At 39.2% G+C, this 22273-nt stretch overlaps 1 protein-coding gene across 5 annotated transcripts in view; it reads left to right on the top strand.

Annotated features, from left to right (window-relative positions):
- The window catches only part of ARHGEF10 (Rho guanine nucleotide exchange factor 10), a 119973-nt gene that overhangs the window by 34083 nt on the left and 63617 nt on the right, over positions 1-22273 (top strand). For 3 of the 5 annotated variants that reach the window (XM_033009940.2, XM_033009938.2, XM_033009939.2), the window contains exons 4-14: positions 854-1144; positions 2279-2342; positions 3537-3616; positions 4733-4789; positions 7439-7602; positions 10909-11025; positions 12253-12367; positions 14299-14411; positions 18296-18373; positions 18599-18778; positions 20036-20152. In XM_033009940.2, coding sequence (XP_032865831.2) covers positions 854-1144; positions 2279-2342; positions 3537-3616; positions 4733-4789; positions 7439-7602; positions 10909-11025; positions 12253-12367; positions 14299-14411; positions 18296-18373; positions 18599-18778; positions 20036-20152 — 1376 coding nt within the window. The remainder of the gene's footprint in view (positions 1-853; positions 1145-2278; positions 2343-3536; positions 3617-4732; positions 4790-7438; positions 7603-10908; positions 11026-12252; positions 12368-14298; positions 14412-18295; positions 18374-18598; positions 18779-20035; positions 20153-22273) is intronic. The other 2 variants (XM_033009942.2, XM_033009941.2) reach the window with 2 other exon arrangements.

Raw genomic sequence — 22273 nt, 5'->3', positions numbered from 1 at the left:
TGTTTGTTACAACACATGCAGACGTTCCCAGTGTAGGGTGTAGTCTGGAAATTGCTGTGTTCTGCTCAAGTCGACTACAACTGATTTTGTAAGTGGAGTCATTGTGGTCTTGGCAATTAAAGACAGATAACTCTTGAGGTGACTATGCAGTTTGACAACCTGGAACTTAAACACCATCTTTCCCTGAAAATTTGTTGCTTGCTCACCCTTTCATGAAGTTGTACTTACAGCTCAAAAACTTTCAATCGCTTGGGATGCAGTTCTGCAGCTTGCTTCAGAGGGGCCTTTCATTCTGCTGTACCTCAACTTGTCTCAATAAATAACAAGAACTTTGTGTAACAGAAAATAATTTATTTTCCATGAGGAAAACTTGGAAAGTTACATTATTTCTCCTTAACAGCATTTTCAGGACTATTCTTTGAGGAGTGCCATTCCAGTGAACTTTTTCTGTCCTCATGGCTATTCCGAAAATGTTTCTTGTATTTCAGTTTGAGATCCCAATTCATTTAGAATCCAGATTTTAGCCTTCAGGGTTCGAGGCTGTTTTGAGCTGTATGCTTATGACAAGCAAAAGAGGACCCTCACTACTTTTCAGAAATCCTCCCATTCAGGATTAGAATCCAGTTACTGTTTTTCCATAAACAGCCTTGTAACCCAGCTTATTTTGCTGCTGTTGTATTCCTCATCTGTAAAATGGAACTATGTGGGAATTTTGAGTCATAGATCGTATGCTACTTGTATAATAAGCATCATAACAGTGACTAGGATATTTGCAAAGAGCAATATTAAGCAGCTTGAACAGGTATGAAAAATAAAAAAAAAATATTTTTTTTGTTTACTTTTTCAACTGAAGGGGCTGATAACTTAGAAAACAGTGAAAAGCTACAAACATCAGAACCTGCTGCAGAAGGCATTCCAGCCAAAGTAAATCCCTACTCAGTCATAAATATTTCACCAATCCAAGACAAAGATCCACCCTCATCACCAGAACCAAGTCCTCAAGATGAATGTGCAAGTCCAAACTTGTCCGGTGGATATTCTGTTCCTGTCCCCTGTGGCTATGCTGTGCCATCTAATTTACCTTTGCTACTGCCAGCATACTCCAGTCCTGTCATAATACGCAGTGTTTCTGTAGATGAAGAAGGTACTATGTTTACACACCTTACTTTATTTGAAGGGTAATCCTTGTTTAACCTCAGGTACCTGTGCTGTTTTGTAAATGATTGTGTAGCACTCAGCCTGGACGTGTGTGGGAGATTTTGTGTCAAAAGAGAAAAAGAATTCTATTCTGCAGTATGAACTAAAATTTCATGTCAGACTTGGAAAAAAAAATGTCAGTTTATTAAAAAAAACCAAACCAACAACTTCTACGGGACTCTGCTTGCCATACTAAGATTGAGATGCCTAAGTAAACATGCGTAAGAAAAATCAAATGTGCATACACAGTCAGTTCTTTCTCAACCCTTCTTTAAGTTTGTGTTGCTTGACCTTTGTTTTGCTGGCACTGTATTACAACACGTGGTACAAGGAAAGACTCCCGTCTTATCTTGCCATTAAGAATGATTACTGCTAATTCCCTTTTAATGTAATAAAATAATTTCCAGAGCCATTCTTAAGTGTTCAAGCAAAATGGTTTCTTCTTATATCTTACGATGCTTTATCTAGGTCCTGGCAGAGTTCCTGTCCATTTTACCTTTTCTGTCTGCACTTCTGTTTGTTTATTTTCCAATCCTTGTGGATTTAGAGTTGCTGTGGGATTTTTTCCTTGAGGCGAATTCTGTTTGTCCTTTCATACAAGGAGCAGAAAGCTCCCCTTAACCTGCCTTTTTTTTCTTTCTTGTACTTTGAATATACTATTCTTTAGGCAGCAATTCTACTCTAATTCCATGTAATGTGATACTTTTTTTTTTTTTTTGCAGTCTTTGCTGTCTACCACTGTTAGGAACATTGGTAAATGTTTGTGTGGTTGTTATCATCTGTAGAGGAATATATATCTGAGAGATTAGAATGAAATGCATCAGACATTGCAATTTCCTTTTAACAGCTCTTATACCAAGCTACTGTGTCTCTAGATTCTTTCACTTGCAAAAATGGCTAGTGTGAAGAAACTTCTAAAATTTTTAGTGTTTAAGAATAAAAATACTGTATAGAAGTAGATTATTCATTAGCAGTAAACTAGTAATATCAGTTTTGTATGATAAAACGTACCACTTGAACCACATGTGACATTTTATTCCAAGCATTTTGGTGATTTTTTTTTTTTTTTCCTATTTAACAGGTACACAGTCAGCAACTGAAGAATGTCAATATAATTCTGTAAACTCGGAGGAGCCTCAAAATAGGTGATTGTCAATTCAGCATGTTTTAATGATCTGTAAAACCTTAATTCCTGAGAAAGCTTACATTTGATAAGTATTTTATTTTTCTTGTGTGATGCTTCCATGTTTGTTTATTTTTGTTTTTCTGAACTCTAACTCTGGTTGTGTACCAAAATCAGCACTGGTTGAGGTCTCCTATGTGTAACTGTGCATGACATTTTTGAAGGAACTAGGTTTTAGAGTTTTAGAGTTATAGCCATGTCAGCTGCAGGAGATCTTGTAGTCTAGCCTGCTGCTTTCAGTAGGATCACTGCCAACATGCTATTAGATCAGCTATGGCCTTGAAAACCTCCAAGGATGGAGATGCTGCAGCTTTCCTGGGCAGTCTTCCCTGCTGTACTGTCACCCTTTGGTGATTTTTTTTTTTTTTTTTTTTTTTTTTTCCCCCTAGTATCCAAACCAAATCTTCCAACGTACGGTTTGTTGACCCTTGTGTATCATGTGGCACTGAAAAAAAAAAAAAAATCAGCCCCCAAAACCTCAAAACAAACTCAAACAAAACCAAACCAAAACCCCAAAACGTCTTCATCACCTCTGTAGCTCTCTTTCAGATAGTTGTAGCTGCTGTTGGATCACCCTGTAGCATCCTTTTCACCAGACTAAATAAGCTCTGTGTCTTCCACATCTTTCCTTGTAGGCCATATGCTTTAGTCCACAATTTTAATTTCTCCATGTTTCTCTAGAGGTGGATTCAATTTCTCCACAGCTCTCTAGAAGGAGAGTGGTGGGAAGCCAAAATTGGATGTGCTCCTGCAGCTTCAGCTTCACCAGCACCAAGCAGAGAGGATAACAGCCTCATCAAGCCCGATGACTCCTGATGCAGTCCAGAACATCTTTAGTCTTATTTACAGTGAAAGAGCAGTGCTCTCTCCACTGCTTTCTAAGAGAGAGGTTTCTGTGTTCTGGTAGAACTCAAAAGCAAAATATTTGAGATTGGAAGGGAAGTATTTTCAATTTCTTGACTAAAATTGTCAGATGGTTAAATAGAGTAGATTATTAATCTCTTAAACACTGGTTCAGTATGTAATTTTGAGTAATCAGAAGCCTCTGAGTGGTAACCGGAAGGCAGCAAGATATTTATTGTCTTGTCTTCACAGTTGCTTAAAAATATTGTGGTGTAGCTTTTAATGCTTTTATTTTATGGCTGTTTTTTTCAAGTGAAGATAACCAGGCCAAGAGAGAGGATGATGCTCTGGCCAAGTGGGTTGCAGATCCTGCAAATACAGCATGGATGGAAAGTAAGTATCAGTAAGCACTGAAGTACAACGATAGAAGAAGGTTAGTTTTAAGTTGTGGTCAACAGTATGTGTGTATTAATCTGTTTTAGAGGAATGTTCATGTTAAGTTTTATTGTATTTTTTCAGATATATTCCAGAATGTCCAGCAGCATAATAAAGTTGCATATTTTAGAATAAAGTTGGCACTTACTTTTCTGTGGAGTGCTTTTTGTAGTGTGTGGAATCATTTGGCTTCATCAATACACATAGAGTGGAAATTTGTTCCACTTCAGAGTCTGTGTCATACTGTGGCTGTATATGAAATTGTTCTTCTCATGCAGTAACTGGCAAATAAGTTACTGGAGACAGTGGAAGAGAAGGAATTGACACTTTTTCTTGGTATGTCTGCTTGGCTCTTGGCTGGCAGCTGCACTTTGAACCAGAACAGAGCCCATGTGGTTTGAGGACAGGTTATCCTGCCTGTTCTCATCTGTTCACACTGGGATGGAGGTTCATCTTACAGGTCACTTGAAGTGACTGATGAATTTGCATCCTCGTTTTGCCTCTTAATGTACTACAATGATCATTACATTATTTAGTTTTGGTTCTTTTTAAAAAAAAGTGTTTATTACAGCTTCTCTACAGCCATTTAGTAAGGCAATGAGCAGCCCTTGACAAGCACAGAACATTCCATACTGCTCTAAAAAGGAGAGATAAATGTTGCCTGTGGAAGTGCATTTCTATTTTTAGGCCACCAAAGGTCATCATAAACAATGTAGATAAAGCTGTGAGAAATTTCACAAATACCACATACTGGTTTTGTGCATTATTGCGTTATTTGAATGATAATTAGATGTACTAGCAAAATGCTAATAGAGAATGTGTCATGTCACCATTGTATTCGTATATGCCAATATAACCAAAATTATTTAGAATAGAATAGACTATTTCAGCTGGGAGGGACCTACAGTGATCATCTAGTCCAACTGCCTGTCTGCTTCAGGCCTGAACAAAAGCTAAAGCACTGTTGTTAAGGTCATTGTCCAAATGCCTGTTAAACACTGTTTATTGGTCTCATTCAAATTTTAGAGGGTTTCTCATTTGTTTTGTTTATTTTTTTTTCTATTTTGCTTTTAGACCCAGATGAAGTAATTTATGATGATGTGCCAAGAGAAAATTCAGACTCTGAACCAGGTTTGAGGTCTTTGTAATACTGCCCACGTTGAAAGCAATATAATATGGAATTATGTGCATGTATACTGAATAGATATTCATTAAGTACCTAAAATATATGTAAATGGAATTAACACTGTGTCAATAATCAGTAGGTCTTACAAAGTTCAGAGTTAAACTAACTCTTGAAAGACTTTATCTCAGCAGGTCTCCTACACCGCTTTTCTCAGAAGCTGAATTCTGCTTTGTTCTATAAATATTGTCCCAAATGCTTGAGTATTCTGTATATTAGAGAGTTACAGTGTTGGGTGTAGTAGCTATAGTGACCTAAACAAGGCAAGGTAGGTAGGAAAAGGGTGTTTTAAATAGTTAAGTAACATATAATAATGCATCATTTTCATGGTTGTAGAGACCTGATCTTTTCTTGAAAGTCCCCCTTCAACATAAAAATAGCTAATAGATGGCAGAGGAGATTCAGAGTGTCTGTTTACCACCCTGACTGTGACTCTGGAAATGTTTTATTTCAGCTTTGGAGTGGTCCAGCTCCTGATAGTGTGACCATGTCTGGAAGGAGTAGAATAGATTTTAAAGTAGTTGCTGGAGGCAAGATTTTTACCTTTAATGGGAATGGTGGAGGTAGGGCTCAAGAAGCTTATTTGAATGAGTTCTTGCTCAGATTTATTTTGCAGTTTTTGGTTCTAGTGAAGACTGTGCTTAAAGATTGGTTGATACTAACTGATTTTGTGTTTGAGTGGATCGGCTTATTAGGAACCCCACATCTACTTGTCATGGCTCTCGGAGTGTGTAGGCATTTGACACTGAGGTTGTTAATGATTCAGGAAAACACTTAATCTTTCTTGTATGAAAACCACATTTATCTTTAAAGCTGTAACATTTTCATTTCATGGCCTTAGTGCTGTGCAGGCAAGGTGTTTTACAAATTATTACTGAAATTTGTTTAATTTATTATTTGACAGTATTATGTTACATTTGTGACTTGGATGCTTTTACCACTGGATGGTCTCTCAGTGTACTGTGCTGCTCTGGGCAGGGGCATCTTTGCAGTGTTGCTGCTCAGTCAGGAAACAAGTGCACCGAGGCCAGGAGGCTGAGCTGGGGAGGGAGACGGGACATGCAGCAAAGATCTGCATCTCAGTCAGAATTTTCAGCTTAACCCAGAAGACATTAATTAAAATGGTGTCTTTCCATTTGTCCCCAAAGACATTGAAAGATTCTGAGAAAATAGGTAGTGAGGGAAATTTCATCTTTGTTCATTCATGACCTTGATATTTGTTAATTTTATATTTTGTCAGGGACGCACAACTATTCCAAAAAAGTCACAGTCAGAGCTGTTTACATTAGCACATGAACAAGATAAGTCTAACAAATCACTGGGTAAATTCTGCCCCAATACTGTCATTGCAAAAGTGTGACTTCTGTAAGTCTTTTTTGACTTACTAGGATGTTTCTCTTTAATTATTCATTGTGCTAGATTACCCCTAAAATGTCTTATTCAGTAAGGATATTTTAAGGATGGTCTTGATATACATGGAGGTTTAAAAAAAAATTCTTAAAATTTGAATCTTCAAAATTAGAGGAGATTCCTCTGTGTTAATTATAAAGAATTTAATTAATGTTAATATTAGAATATTGTTACTGGTCAAAATGTACATTTCAAATCACAGAATCCAGGGTTTAGATGGATGTGTAAAATACATCAGCTTTTCTTTCAACTACATTTTTTTCCCTCGATTTAAATAAAACTTCAATCTTAAAATGAAAGCACAAGCTTTGTTTACTGAATTTAATATGAGACAGTTTTAAATGCTGCATTTCAACTTCTGACAATGGAGATCCCTGGCAGAAGTGTCCACACTTCTCTACTTGAAATGACAAATGATGTTGCATGCAGAGTGCGTGCCTGTTTCCTCAAAGTAATAGGCACTAAAAATTTTCCATTTTGTTTTGAGTCAGTTTGGTGTACTTAACAACTGTGCCAATGAAAAGACCTGTGTCTTTAACAGGTGATACTTTGGTCAGCCTTTGCAATATAGCTTTCTTTATCTTGGAAAGGTTAATGCTTCAAGCTCTTAAACTAGATTATGGACGAGATAACCTGCGGATATGGGAGACTTGTAGTTGACTGCTGGAGTTGCAAGAATGATGAGTTGTAAAATATCATAGCGTAACATGTTTCTTGCTATTTTGGTCTGATCTGTTTTGCTTGAAGTGGTGACATTTCCCTTTGATTCTTGCAGTGTTTTAGCATTTGTCATTTTAGCTGCTGCTGATGTTCCTAGGGACTAATGGCAAGCTTGCGAGTGGAAGGATGCTTCTTCTCAGTGCAGACGTATGTTCACAGCTACAGTTGGAACTTCCTTTGAATTTCTTCTAAAACATGTTGTGGGATTTGGACATAACCATGTAGTTTGAGAAAGGCATGTTTTTAAGAGGATTTTGGTGTGTACCCATAACACTATCCTCTTTTAGTACTCTCTTTCAACAAAGACAACCCACTTCGGCTGTTTGAATGTGGATTTAATTCACATTAAAAAATGTGCATACAAAAGTCTGTATAGTTCTTTGTAGTACATCCTGAATGAGTTTTTTGGTGTTTAAACAAACAGAAATTTCAGTGTAGCTTTTTAAATTTTTGTTTAATTTTTGCAGAGGAAATGATTTATGATGATGTTGAAAATGGTGAAGATGGTGGAAACAGCTCGCTGGAATATGGGTGGAGTTCCAGTGAGTTTGAAAGCTATGAAGAACAGAGTGATTCTGAGTGTAAAAATGGAATTCCCAGCTCCTTTTTGCGAGGCAACCACAAGAGACATGTATGTATCCCACAGTGCTGCTCCGTCGCTGAGATTATCCTTATTTCTAACACTTGTCTTTCTCACCTGTATTTCCCTTCTCCTCAATCCAATTTCAAATGCCAACAGCATCTTTTTAAAGGAGATGTGAATCACTGTGGTGACAGTCCACAACAAAATGTAACAGTGAAAAGAAAAGATAAAAATATTAAACAGAAGCTCTTTAAAAAAGAAAAAACTCAAATTGGATAAAAGTGAAATTAAAAATGAGATTATTTTTGCTTGTGGGCAGTTCCTCACCTTTTCTTCTTTTGCAACTGCTGGATTAGTGTAAGTGGTAAATGAATGTGGGAAAAAAAAACTGTGAAGAACAAATAGGGGTAAGCCTGGCAAGACTTGAAGTTTTGGGATCCTTCAGGTGCTCAAAAGTTACACGAGTGTTCACCAGTGTTCCTTACCTTTCTGTCTTAGATCTATATCACTTTGGTTGTTTGAAGGTGACTGAGCTTAGAAAAAATCCCCAAAATGTAAGGTTTTTGTGATCAAATAGAAGTCTGTACCATTTATTAAGGAGAGAAGGGAGATGGCATAATTAAGGTGATCCACCTGTGACACATCCCTGGTCTAGTATCTTTGGCTACACCCGTGCCACAGGAGGCAGGGAGACACTGACAGCATGGGTGCCTGCCCTCGCTGCATCTATCTGATCGCACACCAGGAGCAGCCCCAGACCCCCGTGCTCTCACTGCTTTGGCTCCTCTCCTTCTGCCCTCGTGCCCTTTCTGTGAGAGGGAAGACTTGCCTTGGGACCTGGGCAGCCTCCCGCTGCAGGTTCCCTGCTCTCAGCACTTGGAGGACGGAGGTGCAGGGCACAGTGGGGACAGGCAGGGCTGGGCTCAGTGCCTGGGTTCACTGCAAAATCCTGAGAGCCCCCCAGGGTGTGCTGGATAGGGATAGACACCCAGGAGCTGCTCCACAGCTGGGTACTGTTGGCTGTGCCAGCACCCCGAGGCTGGAGGATGTATGGATAGTGGCCAGGGTGTTCTCTCATGGGACCCTTATTCTCATTTTGCAGGTTTCTTATCTTGATGAGAATAAAAGCCTCACTGTCATCTGTTTCCCTCCAGTGCACATTGTCTGCTCTCCCCCCACCTCCATCCTTGCTGTCCACCCTTTGGAAATCGGGCAGCGAGCAATTAACTGCAAGACTTGAGTCCACAGAAATCAGCACTTTGTAAGCTGAGTGCTCATCCTCTGGTTTTGTCCTGAGTAGAACAAGTTTAAGCTATTGCAGCTGGTTTTTTCTGGGGAGTTTTTAAATTAGACTGAAGAAAACAGTTTGGCTGTTTTTTTTTTTTTTTTTTTTTTTTTTTGTTTTGTTTTTTTTTAATACCTTTGGAAGAAACTAGGAAAGGACTTTGCATGTGAGTGTGTAAGTCTTAACAGGGCTGCTGGTTTGGTTTTGTTTATGTTTTTTGTTTGTTTGCTTTTGTTTTTTTTTTTTTTTTTTTGTTTTGTTTTTGTTTTTTAATCTTTTCCTGTTATCTGTAGCTTCAGATTTGACCATAGTCATAGGAATCTATTTACACACGTGCACAAAGAAAGGTTTAAAATAATTTTTAAAACACTTATATGTTGATCTGTCACAGGAAACTGTTGGCAGTTGATTGAGAGTGACGGTGTCAGGATCAGGCACAGAGTGTCTGAGCAAAAGACCAAGGAGTGGTGGGAGGGAAGAAGCGTGCTTCGGGCTACTGCCCTGCAGCTGGCTTCTCCAGGCCTGTGGCAAAAAGGTTTGAGGATTGCTTTGTAAGGATGGGGATGAGAAGCCTAGGCACACATTAGTTGATTGATGGAGAAGTCGGAGAGGCTGCTGCACCTGGGTAGGTAACTGGGAGATGGAGAAGTCAGGAAACTAGAGAAGGGATTTTGCAGAGAATAAGGAAAGACAGAAAATTTAAGATTGCTGGAAAAAAAAAAAAAAAAGGCAACAAACCCAGAACAAAAAAAAACCCTAACCAACCAACCAAAACAAAAAAAAACCCTAGCCCTCCCTGCACTGACACTTCAGCACAGGCAGAAACCACTCTACTTTATAACTTTTCTCTGTATCCATTCCTTGCACTAATTCTCACTTCTCCTCAGGTCTTGTGATGGATGTTAGACTATTTTCCCAGCACATCTCCTTCTATAGCCTTTCAGAGCCTATGACGGACTTGCCTTGCTTATTTTTAGTGTCCGTTGAAAAGTATGAGGAGGTTGGAGGTGGGATTTTTACTGTTAAATGATAGTATGACTTCTGTCAAAGTCACTTTTTCATGATGACTCCTGATTATTTTACTTATTTATTTATTTAAAGATGGGAAAGTTTTTGTGATATTAAATATTTCTAGTCTGTGAACCAGATGCTCTTCTTAATTATACTGCTGCAATGCCAGAATCATCATGTTGGAGGTAATTGCATCCTGAGCGAGCCTAGTGGAGCTATATGCTCGACCTGTCCCTTTGTTTTCAACCCAGTAGGCCTCCTCTTTCCTGGTGCTTTCATCTCTTGCCAAATAACTGTGTTGACATCAAGCTGAGGGTTTTTCCACTGGACTTCTATTATAAGGTGCACCAAATATTTTCTTTTTTTTTCTGGTTATATTTGAAACTCTCTTATCTGGCTTCTTCAATATGTTTAATGAATGTTAATTAGTATTCCAGAGCATTTCTCTGCAATAGTTTCCTTACCTTGCAAATGGATATATTCATGTATGAGATGGTGACACACATGCTCCACACAATGAGGCTATGATAGATGCACGTGGAAATTACAAGACTGTGTATCTTCCCCTGTCAGTGTCTCCTTACCCAGCTTGCTGGCACAGTCAGTCTCCATCTTCTCAGGCACCAGGAACGTCCACAGGTTCTTCAGCCTTTGAGAATTCTTCAATTCACTGTTTTGAAGGATAGTAAAAAATATACTTGCTAGGGTTTGCTCTCCAACGAATGATGCTCATGGTTAAAGCTGATGTGTTGTTTCCATACAGTTTGCGAGATGTGCACAATATAGTTAATACATGTTAGCTTAGCCTCAGTGACTTTGCCCCTCTATATAGTTGCTAGGGTAGCAGAAAGTCACCTGGCTGAGTTTCAGGAAGGTCAGCAATGCACAGGAGGGATGATCCACTTGTCAGGTTGGAGCTTCCCTAAATGATAATTTTCCCTCCATTGTCTATGTATCAGGAGGCAGATGGGGCAACATGCATGATATACGCAAGTACTTTAGCATGAAGTTTGCACTGCAGGCTTTTTGAAAAGATTGTGTCTTTTTATACACTGTAGCTTTCTCATGACCTAACGCGTTTAAAGGAGCATTATGAAAAAAAGATGAAAGATTTGATGGCAAACACTGTGGGAGCAGTAGAGATTCAGCAACTAAAGCAAAAACATGAGCTGAAGGTAGTGTAGTTGATTTTTGTAACTAGCTATGTTTAAATGATTGCTTTTCCAACACAGACAATGTTGTATTTTAATAATAACTTGAAAAAGCAGACAATAATTTGTATGAAATGAATTCTAAATGTGCTGGATTATTATTATGCAGTTTGTCTTAAAAGTACTTCGTCAAGGAACTTTTTGCATGCTTATTTTTAATGGTAACAGTTTCAGATGAGATAGGGCATTGTCCTTCCCCACTGACTGGTGCCCTTATCCTACAGTGTGAGCCAGGCGTACAGCCCCGGCGCCGCGCCGAGGCCTGGGTGAGCTCCAGAGGGCTAGCCTGACCCTGGCTCTCCAGCCACATGGGATCAAATTGCCCGAGTCAGAATCTCTCTGCTCTCCATTCTGAATGGAGCCAGTATGAAAAGGCTGGGTTTTTGCTAAAAGCTTCGGCTCAAACTGAGAAATTGCCTGATTGCTGCAAGACAGCTTTGTGTTCTGATGTCTCTGGTGACGTCAGCACAGCTCTGACAGTAGTGGGGACTTATTGCCGTGGTGGCATTTTGGTAAAGCAAAAGTACAAAGCAGTATTTTTAATAAACATTTCCTAGCAAAACAACACTTTTTTCCTTTATTTTTTTTTTTTATAAATTTCTTTTTGCTGATGTAATGTACGATAAAATGATGTAATTCTTAATTAAACCAACTTATTTCTTCAGTTAATGAAATAATATTAGTTGCAACATTTTCTGAAAAACAGTGTTTGTTTGAGATTATAGTTAATATAGAGCTGAGCCTAGGACATTATCTTTAGGTCAGAAATGCTTTGGCAGAGAGTGGGACATTGGAAGATGGACAAGAGCCCTGGCCAGTAACGACCTGTCCATAGCATTTATTTGTTGTACAATGTAAAGCCGAGCATTTGAGACTATTTTGAGTTCAGATGTTTGATGCAGAAGACTTTTAAGCATTTCTGCTGTTTTAGGCTTGCATACAATATTACCATGAAATAAATCCCTTTCTCCAGGTTTGATTTTATTAAGAAAAAGTACAGGTGCTCAGATCTGAGCTTTAATGGATCTGTGTGCTTACTATTTATTTCTTTGACTTTGGGCTATATTTATAGCCTAAACTACTTGACAGTGTTCTTTCTAAAGATATTTTGATCTAAAGTGTTCTGCATGGCATGCTCAAATGTGTTCCTACTATTCACTGAACATGTAGACTATATTTTTTATGTTACAGATGCAAAAGCTTATGAGAGCTGCTAGAGAAGGTACCAAAGATGGGCTTGAAAAGACAAAAGCAGCTGTGAAAAAGGGTCGTTCTTTCATTAGAACAAAATCTTTTATTTCTCAAGGTATGTGCTAATTATACCGTCTTTGTTAGTCTCTCTAGTAATTTCTGAGAAAGTAAGTGAATGGTCTAGCAGATTTTTATACTGGGAGCTGAGTACTAGATGCATGAAATCAGCTTTATATTAATAAAGTATGGTATTATATCCAGTTCAGATGACAGTATGGTCAATGCATCTTGAGTAGTTTTGGGTTTGGGGCAAGAATCTGAGTGACATGAGAAACCTGAGGACTGCAGAGAAGGGTCCACTTAAAAACAACAACAACAACAACAACAACAAAAAATCTCCCCAAACACTGTCATAGATGCTATCTAGGTATTGGTATATGGTAGTTATATTAAGTTACTAAGTCTGTCCAATTCCCTCCGAGTAACTCCTGAATGTCAGGAATGTCTGCTGTTATGACATGTTTTTCAGTGGAGTGATAGTTGACTATTTTAAAAGTATGTTGTGGCCAAGGGATAACAAACACTTTCCATGCTTAAGAGTGGAGGTAGGGGAAGAGATTGTTCTGCTTTATCAGTTTCATGATTTTTGATGAAAGTTGAGTTTGGATTGGGAAAACAGAAGGTGGTCTAAAATCAGAAAGCTAAAAGTATTTGTGTTCTTTCTCTAGTTAGGAACAAATGTCAGCCCTCTATCATGAGCCTCAGCAGCAGCAGTCCACAGTTAATTTTTTCAAGAAGCAGGGGTTAGTAACTGAATACAACCTTATTTCTTCTGCAGGATAAGTTTGAGAGGTAGTATGTCTTTCTGCTCAAGTTTCTGCCCAACTAATTGAATGGCTGTGACTTCAGAGCTTATAAAACTACAATTTTAGGAAGCTAAAGCCACAAGACTAGAACAAGACATTTTTAGTGAGTGAGCTAATATAAAGCTGCATGCTATCTGTAAGGACCAGGACACATCTTACATGCCTGTCATGGCCTCTAACTGCTTCTGCATTTACCCAATTCATAGACAGAAAATAGGAAGTTATTTCCACAAACTTTAGTTATCAAAAATGTATCCTCAACTTCTTGCTGTCTCACAGGAGAAAATGATCTGCTTCAGCAGGGCAGTGTTACAGTAGACCTCAGCATTTTCCCTTACTTAGATGTTAGGTAGAGAACACAGGATATCTGTGGACAGTTTAATCCCTAAGCCACTTACCACATCAGCAGGGACCTAGTGACAAATTTGTCAAATAAACTCAAATTCCTCCCAGCCAACAGTTCTGCTTCTCTTACTTCCCTTTTTGTTCTAAGACAGTTTCACATACTGTTCTTTCTTTATCTGTGCTTTGCCCGTGTCTGTGTGTTTGGCTGGCTGAGTACTGCCACCTATCACTGTACTTTGGTGGTGCTTTTTGCATAAAATTAATATACAGGAAGCAATACAGAATCCCTTACTCTCATTTCTGATGAAAACCAACATTTTGGTATATTTGGCTACTTATTTTTGTTCAGTTATTGAAGGGTGTATGGAATTTTTTAAGCTGGATCATATTATGGGTGTGTTTAATTTCTTCTCAGAAGTCATTTATTTCAAAACTGCTGGCCATGGAGCTGCAGTGTTTTAACCCTAGTTGTCCTGTACTCTGGGCAGCTCTGTTCTCCTGGCTGTGAAGAGAGAGTAGAGGTCAAGCAAAAGACGCTTTAGCTGTCTCGTGCTGTGTTTTAGGATTTTAAGATACCTTTGAAAGATGTTCTGTATTAGAGTGCCAGTCGGTTGTGGTATTTATGTGATTTCACAGTTGATACAGGAGTGGGTGATACAGAAGTGGGAAATTTCTTTGGTAGGTGAAAAGAAGACCGCTGTGTAATTACTGTGTTTGGATGATGGGATCTTTGTTTGGGGTTTTTTTGTTTTTTTTTTTTTTTTTTTTTTTTTTTTTTTCCCTTCTTTCAATCTACATGTAAAAGTTGGCATTTTGGTTATTCAATTATTTTTAGATCACAGATCGTCATGTCTGGAAGAAGAGGAGCTAAATTTATTTATTGATGTGGACTGTATGCATACAGAAGCAATTATGACTCCTATGCCTGAAGGATTATCACAGCAGCAGGTAGTAGGCTTTTGGAAATATTGTCATTTGCTTCTTTTTCTTCCCCTTCAGCTCTATGTCAATGGCTCCCAGGTGCTGTGCTCTTCAAACATACTAGTGTTTAACATAAATTAAGTGGACGTCTAATTCAGAACTGAATAAGTAGTTTTTGAAAATTGGTATGTGTGCAAATGTTTGCATCAGTCCTGAATTCAGCCAGAGATGCAAAATGCTGTGTTGAGTTATAAAATAATCTATAATAATTATATTGTTTCGTTACCTGAACACTTAAACTAAATACAGTGGTTTCGAGTGAAAAAGAAAAGAGTTTAAACATTTTTATTGAATCAGAAGACATTGCTCCAGCTACTCCAGGATTTCTATTTTAAATGTAGAGAATATCCTGTATGCTGTCTGAATGTTAAGTTTTCCCCTGATGAAAAAAAACTTGTCCCCAATAAAGCCAAGTCTATAGAAGAGTATATTTTGCAGTTCTCTGCCTCAAACTCTATTGTCACTGTGGAAACCACTTCAAAAAACACTGAAATCAGCATCAGTTAGAAATTTTGGCTGAAAATAAATCCTGTGGGTTCATGTTACTGTATTGTTATGACAAGTAATAACTATATGAGAATTTTTAGCTTCTTGTGGTGTCGAGCCATGAGTTGGTCAGTACCTTCAGAAAATGAGCAAAAAAACAAATTAGGGGGCAACTGAGGAGAGTGCTATATGTTTTGTTGTGGTTTTTTTGTTTTCTTTTTTATTTGCTTGGTGAGGTTTATTTTTCTAATGTGTTTAGCATAGTGAAGTGCTAATCTTGTAACAACACAACTACCAAACTGTGTTATGTTACTGTAAGATTTCATTATAATGTAAGACCTCAGCATCAATCTGAATGCGCTCTTTTCCTTCTTTCTAAATTTGAGAGTTTCACTGGGTGGGTGTTTTTTTGTAGGTAGTTAAAAATAAATGTACCCTCTTTTGGAAAAATAGAGTGCTCTTAGTTTGGAGCAAACTAGTAATTGTGTAGGTCATGATGTATGTTGCTTCTCTACTCGGGAGGAGCTGACCGAGTGGGCTGGAATAGAGTTAGGAAAGCCAAAGTTCATCTGGAGCTAGTGAGGGGTGAAGGCAGACAATGAAAAGTTTCTTAGATGTACTTTGGCAGCAAAAGGAAGGCTAAGAAAAATACAGGTCTGCTGCTTGATGGGGCAGGTACCTGGTGACAAAGGGCACTGAAAAGAGCTAGGTACGTGGTGTCACCTTTGTCTCAGCTTTTACTTGGTGAGGTGTGTCCTCAACCCTCTGAAGTCCCTCAGCCTATGGTCAGGTCCTGCTGGAGTGAAGCATTACCTGCAGTTAGGGGGTGCTGAGGGCAGCTGGACATACAGGTGTCTGTGGGACCAGACGGGATAGATTTAAGGGTGCTGAGGGTAAGGCCTTTCTCTAACATCTAAGATCACGGTGATCAGAAGACTGGAAAAAAGTAAATGTCACACTCTCATTCTCAAGAAGAACAAGGAGGATCCAGACTGGCCTCACCTCAATACCTGCGAAGGTGATGGAGCCAAATGTTCCTGGGAACTATTTCTGGGTTTGGGAGGACAGGGGGGTGATTGGAAACAGTCAGCATAGATGGACCAGTGTCCATTTGTGCCTGACCACCTTAAGTCTCTTTGAGATGACTGGCTTGTGGACAGAGGAGAGCAGAGGGTGTCATTTATCTCTGCTTTAGCAAGGCTTTCATCAATCTCCTGCAGTGTCCTTGTAGCCATATAGGTGAGAGACAATTTATATGGCTAAACCAGAAGGTGGGTGGAAATCAGGCGAGGACACCATGCTCAGAAGTTTGTACTCCATGGTACAAAGTCCAGTGGGTGACCAGAGTTAGTGATGGTCCCCCAGGAGCAGATACAGGGCCCGTGGTGTTTAATGCCTTTATTAATGATCTGGATACCAGATGCAGTGCACATCTGGAGCCGACACCTAATCAGAGGGCTACAGCAGGCCATATGTGGGAGGGTGAGGCTGCTGCTCAGATGGGCTGAGGTTAACAGAAAAACTCGAGCAGCTCAACAGAAGCCAAACACGAGTCCTGGCTCTGGGGTGGAGTAACCCTGAGCCACGGCAGGGGCTGGGGGCTGGCAGAACTGCGCGGCAGCCCTGGGCATCGCGCCTGGCCGGGTCCAGGGTCCCCTTCCAACCCGGACCCCTCTGCCACAAAGGAGCTGACTTTATGAATGTGCTTCTTTGAAACAGCAGGTGGCATGATAGCTTTTGTTTCAAACCTGGTGCCTGTTTAAATACGATGTCCTGAGCTGGGTCTCAGTCGTGAATAGCTTTTGCTTTGTTTTAATACTGGGACCTGAATTATTACATTGTTTATGTTTGTATGCTACTGTTACTAGAAAAAATGTGAATATAAATACAAGACTTGCCTGCAAGCCTCTTGTAAGTTATGTGTGTCAATTGCAATAACCTGTAGGTGCTATTAAGTATCTATTTTGTCTATTAGGGAGCCTGAAAAAAACATTTTCTACAGATATTTATTCTGTTCAGAGGAATGAACTGTGACTAAAAGTAGAGTTAGTATCCTTTACCAGAGCAGCTGATACATTATACCGAATAAGTCACTGCTAAATCCATTCTAAATACAAATTAGACATAACTAATTTTACCATATATATCTTTAAGCAAGGCCTCAGATAATTTTTAAGTCTTCCTTTGAAATGCCAGAACTTGAAAGAAAATTCTCGCATAATCTCCACTTAACTTCATAATGCAAAATACAAGTGTGGAGAATTAAAGACAGCCGTGGTGGAGGAGGCAGGAGGCCATGGGGATCGGGAGCAGAGAGAAGCAAGTCTGAGATTTGAGTTTCATGGTCATTTAGGCTGGCTTGAAATAGCGAGAGGCAGTTTTGCCTTCCCTTGTAGTAGGGAATGGTTTGATCCTGCCCTTGTGCTGTCTTCTCCCTCAGAGTCATGCTTTTGAAAGCCCTGGGATGAGCTGCATTAGGAAATGGATTTGGGTGAAAACAAATCCTTAAAACCAGCAAGAAGTCTAATAACAGTAAGAAGTTTAAATTTTAAACCAGATCAGTTCCCCGGTCCTTCCTGTTATGTCACCTGCACGTGCATACAAAGTGCATTTCAGCTGAATTACAGAAGCAGGAGGTGGAGAAGGAGGTATGATAAATAGCCTGTAGTTTGTAAACATGAAATATGGTAGGATTTCCTGAAGCTGTTACAACTCTGTCAATGCATGTGAATATAGATGAGGGGATTTTCACTTATGCATGGTAATGCCCAAAACAGAATGCTGACTTAGGTATTTTCTCAGTGGTACAGTTTATATGGCTTTACCTTAAAAAGATAATATTTGCTTGTTTGTCCTTCAGGTTACTCCTAGTAAACTTATAAAACATATTAAAGAAAGAAAATTAATCTTGAAAGCTGATTTTGAAAACTGGTCACCTATTTTGTTGCAGCAATTCACTGAAGTAACCAACATCATCCTATACCTATCATTATCTATATTAATGCCTAAATTTATACATCTAAAATTAAAAGACAAGTTTCCAAAGTAAAACTTAGAATTGCAACAGTCAGCAAAGATTATAGTTATTGTATCTATATCTATATAGAGTATATATTTTAAAGATTATGTATAAACATATATATATTCTTTAAATATATATAATTTTAGATATATATAATTTTAGAGCAATAGTAAATCTAATTACTTTTGAGGAGTTACAGTGTTATTTTATTGCAGTTTCAGTATTGAAATTGTTGTATGCTTCTTGTGTTTTATTAATGTGAGAATTTTGTTGTCAGCATTCCCAGCTATAATGAATGTGTTACCTCATTAGAGCTTCAGAGAAATCTTTATTTCTTCAACAGGTTGTGAGAAGGTATATTTTGGGCTCTGTAGTTGACAGTGAGAAGAATTACGTGGATGCTCTTAAAAGAATCCTGGAGGTACTTTAATATCTTTTGTATTTTATAATTTGGAAATTTGAAAAATAATCACGTCCTTAAGGAATCTGTAGTATGACTCACATAGATTTTGCTGCAGATGCTTCAAGCCAAATATTTAGACATCTTGTGTGTGTATACTGTTACATAAGTTGTTTTTTTTTCTGCTTGTAGAAGACCTCTTTTTTTGTTTGTTTAAATCTATTTTTGTATTTTTTTTTCCCACAGCAATATGAAAAGCCCCTTTCAGATATGGAACCAAAATTATTGAGTGAAAGAAAACTCAAAATGGTCTTTTACCGAATTAAGGAAATTCTTCAGTGCCATTCAATGTTTCAGATCGCACTGGCGAGTCGTGTATCTGAGTGGGACTCTGTTGAAATGATTGGTGATGTCTTTGTTGCTTCAGTAAGCAAATGCATCTGAACAGATATTCTCTTTTTATTTTAGACTTGTTATTCCATCTCCATATCTTTCTATCTAACTTGGCCACTTTATTCCCATATTCTCCAATGCCTCAGGCAACTGTCGGAGTATGTATGTACCATCCTGGTAAGGAGACACCACCACATGTCTTTGGCTTAGTTGGCAGATGCGAAAGGATTGTGGGCAAAATTTTCAGGCTTTGGTCAAGCTTTCAGACATTTAAGTAAACAGTTTATTTTTTCTGAGAAGGTAGAGATTCACAAGCCCACCAGGATTAAAGTGGGATTGAGGCTCAACATCTTTTAAAAAGTAGGTAGTCACACATAGTATGTTTGTTGGGAGTAGAAAAAAAACACAGTAGGTGATGTCCTGAGTTCCTGGGTTTTAACTGAGCCTGGGGCACAGGTAAAGAGTACTCATAAAACACTATCCCACCCATTCAGTAAAGGGCTGAACTAGTCACTGCTTTAAATTAGAGAAAACAAGAAGTGGTCTTGGTTGATAGAAAGACATAGTTCCCTGCCTACCTGCTGGTTTGTGTGCTTTGTTTTGGTGCCATCCAGCTGCTGGAAATTACCACCTTTTCATGCCTGCTGTAAGAGAGCTGGGATCTGTGTCTCTGAGTGCTTTGGCCCCGTTTCAGTCAAAATGAAGCGGTTGCGAAAGATTTGCTGTTTAAAGCAAACCTGCCTTGTTCTGACTGAAGCAAGTTAGGCAGTGTGAGACCACCTCTGCAAGAGAGGAATAAAATTATGAACAGGGCAATGGGCAATGATCTTGCCCTTCACATAGCTGTTTGAAGGATGCACAATCTGTCTGCTTTCTTGGTAAACCCTTAGCAGCTGAAGATGGGGCATGAAGGCCCTGGGGCTTCACTAGTTCACCAAATCTGGAAGATAGGCAGCAGTGAGATGATCAGGGGATCCCAGGAGCCGCTTTGAATCTCAGTGGATGCCCATTGATTGCCCATAGTGCTCAGGGTCTGCCCTTGTCTCATAGCCAAGATGAAGCTATTTCTGTAAATTTAAATTTTGTACTTCACAGCTGTTACAGGTTTCCAACCTGTCTTCTACAGAAAGATTATTTTGGGCATCACCAGTATTTCTGTAGATCCAGCACTAGGCCAGTCAAAGCCCTTAGCTCGAAGCAAGGCAAGTCCTTAATAGTCAAAGATCTAGATAGTTATACTTTCAGAGATATTTGTATTTATACTTAAGGTTTACCCTTTTATCTTTTCAGTTTTCTAAATCTATGGTATTGGATGCGTACAGCGAATATGTGAACAACTTCAGTACAGCAGTAGGGATTCTCAAGAAAACATGTGCCACTAAACCTGCCTTTTTAGACTTCTTAAAGGTGAGTTCAATCTTAAAGCAGTTGGGCATATAATATAAGGCACTATAAATTATAAGTTAGGTGGAAATTTGACTGCTGTTACTGTATATTGTATGACTGTTTCTATGGGTTTAGCACAAAAAATTCTCAGAGAATTCACTTCCACTACTGTATTTTCAGAATAATAACATGATGTTAGATCTAGGATGTATTTTGAAGTACAGAGAATTGTTTTGTTGCTCAGATCGGTTTATTGGTGTTTGCATGACTATACTTGGCAAAACATTAGGATTCTTTCTTGTCAGGTGTTGTGGTTTGAGCCTACTCAGCAGCTAAATGCCACACAGTTGCTCACCCACCCTCCCCCCACTTGGGAATGGGGAGGGAATTGGAGGGGCAAAGGGAGACTCACAGGTTGAGATTAAAAACAGTTTAATAACAGTAACAGAATAACACACTGACAGCAGGATCAACAGGTAATGTACAATACAGCTGCTCACCACCCACTGACCAACACCCACCTGCTCCCGGCCAGCAATCCCAAACACAAAGACAACACAGCAGCACTCCCAGAAGCAGCAGCCCCTCCTGGCCCACTCCTGCCTTTATATAGTGAGCACAAGGTCACGTGACATGGACTATCGGCCAATCGGGGCCCAGCCCTCCAGCTGTGCTCCCCCCGCCCCCGCACACAGGTGAGGGCACTGGGACCTGGGGAGCCCCTGGGGTCTCAGGGGGCTGCAGCACTCTTCCTGCTGCCAGACCAACGGGAACTCTAGGCCAGCCCCAACCAGGACATCAGGTGAGCTTCAAATAATAGTTCACCATCGGAGGCCTCTCCTTCTTTGAAATTTATTTTACTTCTAACTTTATTATATTGTGCAGAGTACTACCACTAGAGTTTCCTAGAATTTTGAAAATAACTATTTCCAATTTCAGGTTGAAATTGAAAATCTGTGTGTAGAATGCATACTACCCTGATGAATATGATACTTCTGATGATGTGCACAGAGAGCCTGATACACGCAGCAGAAGTGCTGCGAATCTCTAGGGATGATACCTCACACAGGGTGCACAAAGAACATTGCAAGGCTTTTAGGCTGTCTGTGACACTGCTGAGGGCCTGGAAGCTCTGCTTGTCTCATTCCCTGAGAGTCCTGGATTGGGTTGTGCCTCTCAGAGCTGTCACCCTGTTAGGTCTGTTGCAGTGGTCCACCAAACACTGAAATTTGGTACCCTAGGCCAACTAAATAGTGAAGCTCTTAAGCTGCCTAGACTGGAGTGGCAGTGGGGCTGATTCCTAATTTGTTTTCAGATCTTAAAATTAACTAACAGCTTTTTGGAGTGTGGCCAGCACCGCACAGGCTTATATTCTGGAAGCCTTAAGCACCACGAAGATCAGACTCTCCAGTGAGCACATAGTCACTTTGTCCCTCTGACACTGTTAAAATCCTGTTGTTCCAATAGAGGCATAACTTACACCTCTCATCACTGCCTGTCAGTGCCAGCACTGGTGCTGCTCAGAGCTCTCAGCTGAACTCTGAGGACAGGAGACATTTCTGTACTTTCCTCTTTCGGTTTGCCCACCAGTGATGAAGACCAGAACCTTCACTGCTGCTGTTTGGGCAAAAAAACCCCAATGTTTGTGGAGATAACTGTGGAAGCAAATTGTTGTGAAGCTGATAGTTGTAGTAATAAACAGCAATTTAAGCACAGCATCAGTTTAATATTTTTGGGGTTTGCTTTGCCTTTAATATTGAGTATTTCCTCTGCTCTCCTTATTTTGGATCTGCTGTGGTTCTGGCCAAAATATTTCCAAATGTTGACATGTCTTATACAAACAGGACTTTTATGCACATGCAAATGAAATTTATCTGTCTTTATCTGCGAGTCCTGATAACCAAAATAATGGATTCTTATGTTTTTCTTTCCAAACAAAAATCAATGTTCTTTTCCTTAGTGTCTTTTAATAAAGAAAATTAAAATCTCTTTTTGTTTGCATAGCATTGAGATTATGTTTCCTTAGCTTTCCTCTTAAAAACACATAGGTAGTTTGAGATTTATAGACTCTTAGCCCCAAGAAACAGAGCAGCAATAGTAAATTATGGACTATAAATCAACAGATAAATTATAGTTTTCAAA

Source organism: Tyto alba, unplaced genomic scaffold (assembly GCF_018691265.1).
Source record: "Tyto alba isolate M040663 unplaced genomic scaffold, T.alba_DEE_v4.0 Super-Scaffold_40, whole genome shotgun sequence".
Taxonomy (NCBI): Eukaryota; Metazoa; Chordata; class Aves; order Strigiformes; family Tytonidae; genus Tyto; species Tyto alba.
This window is presented reverse-complemented; position numbering and strand designations above follow the sequence as displayed.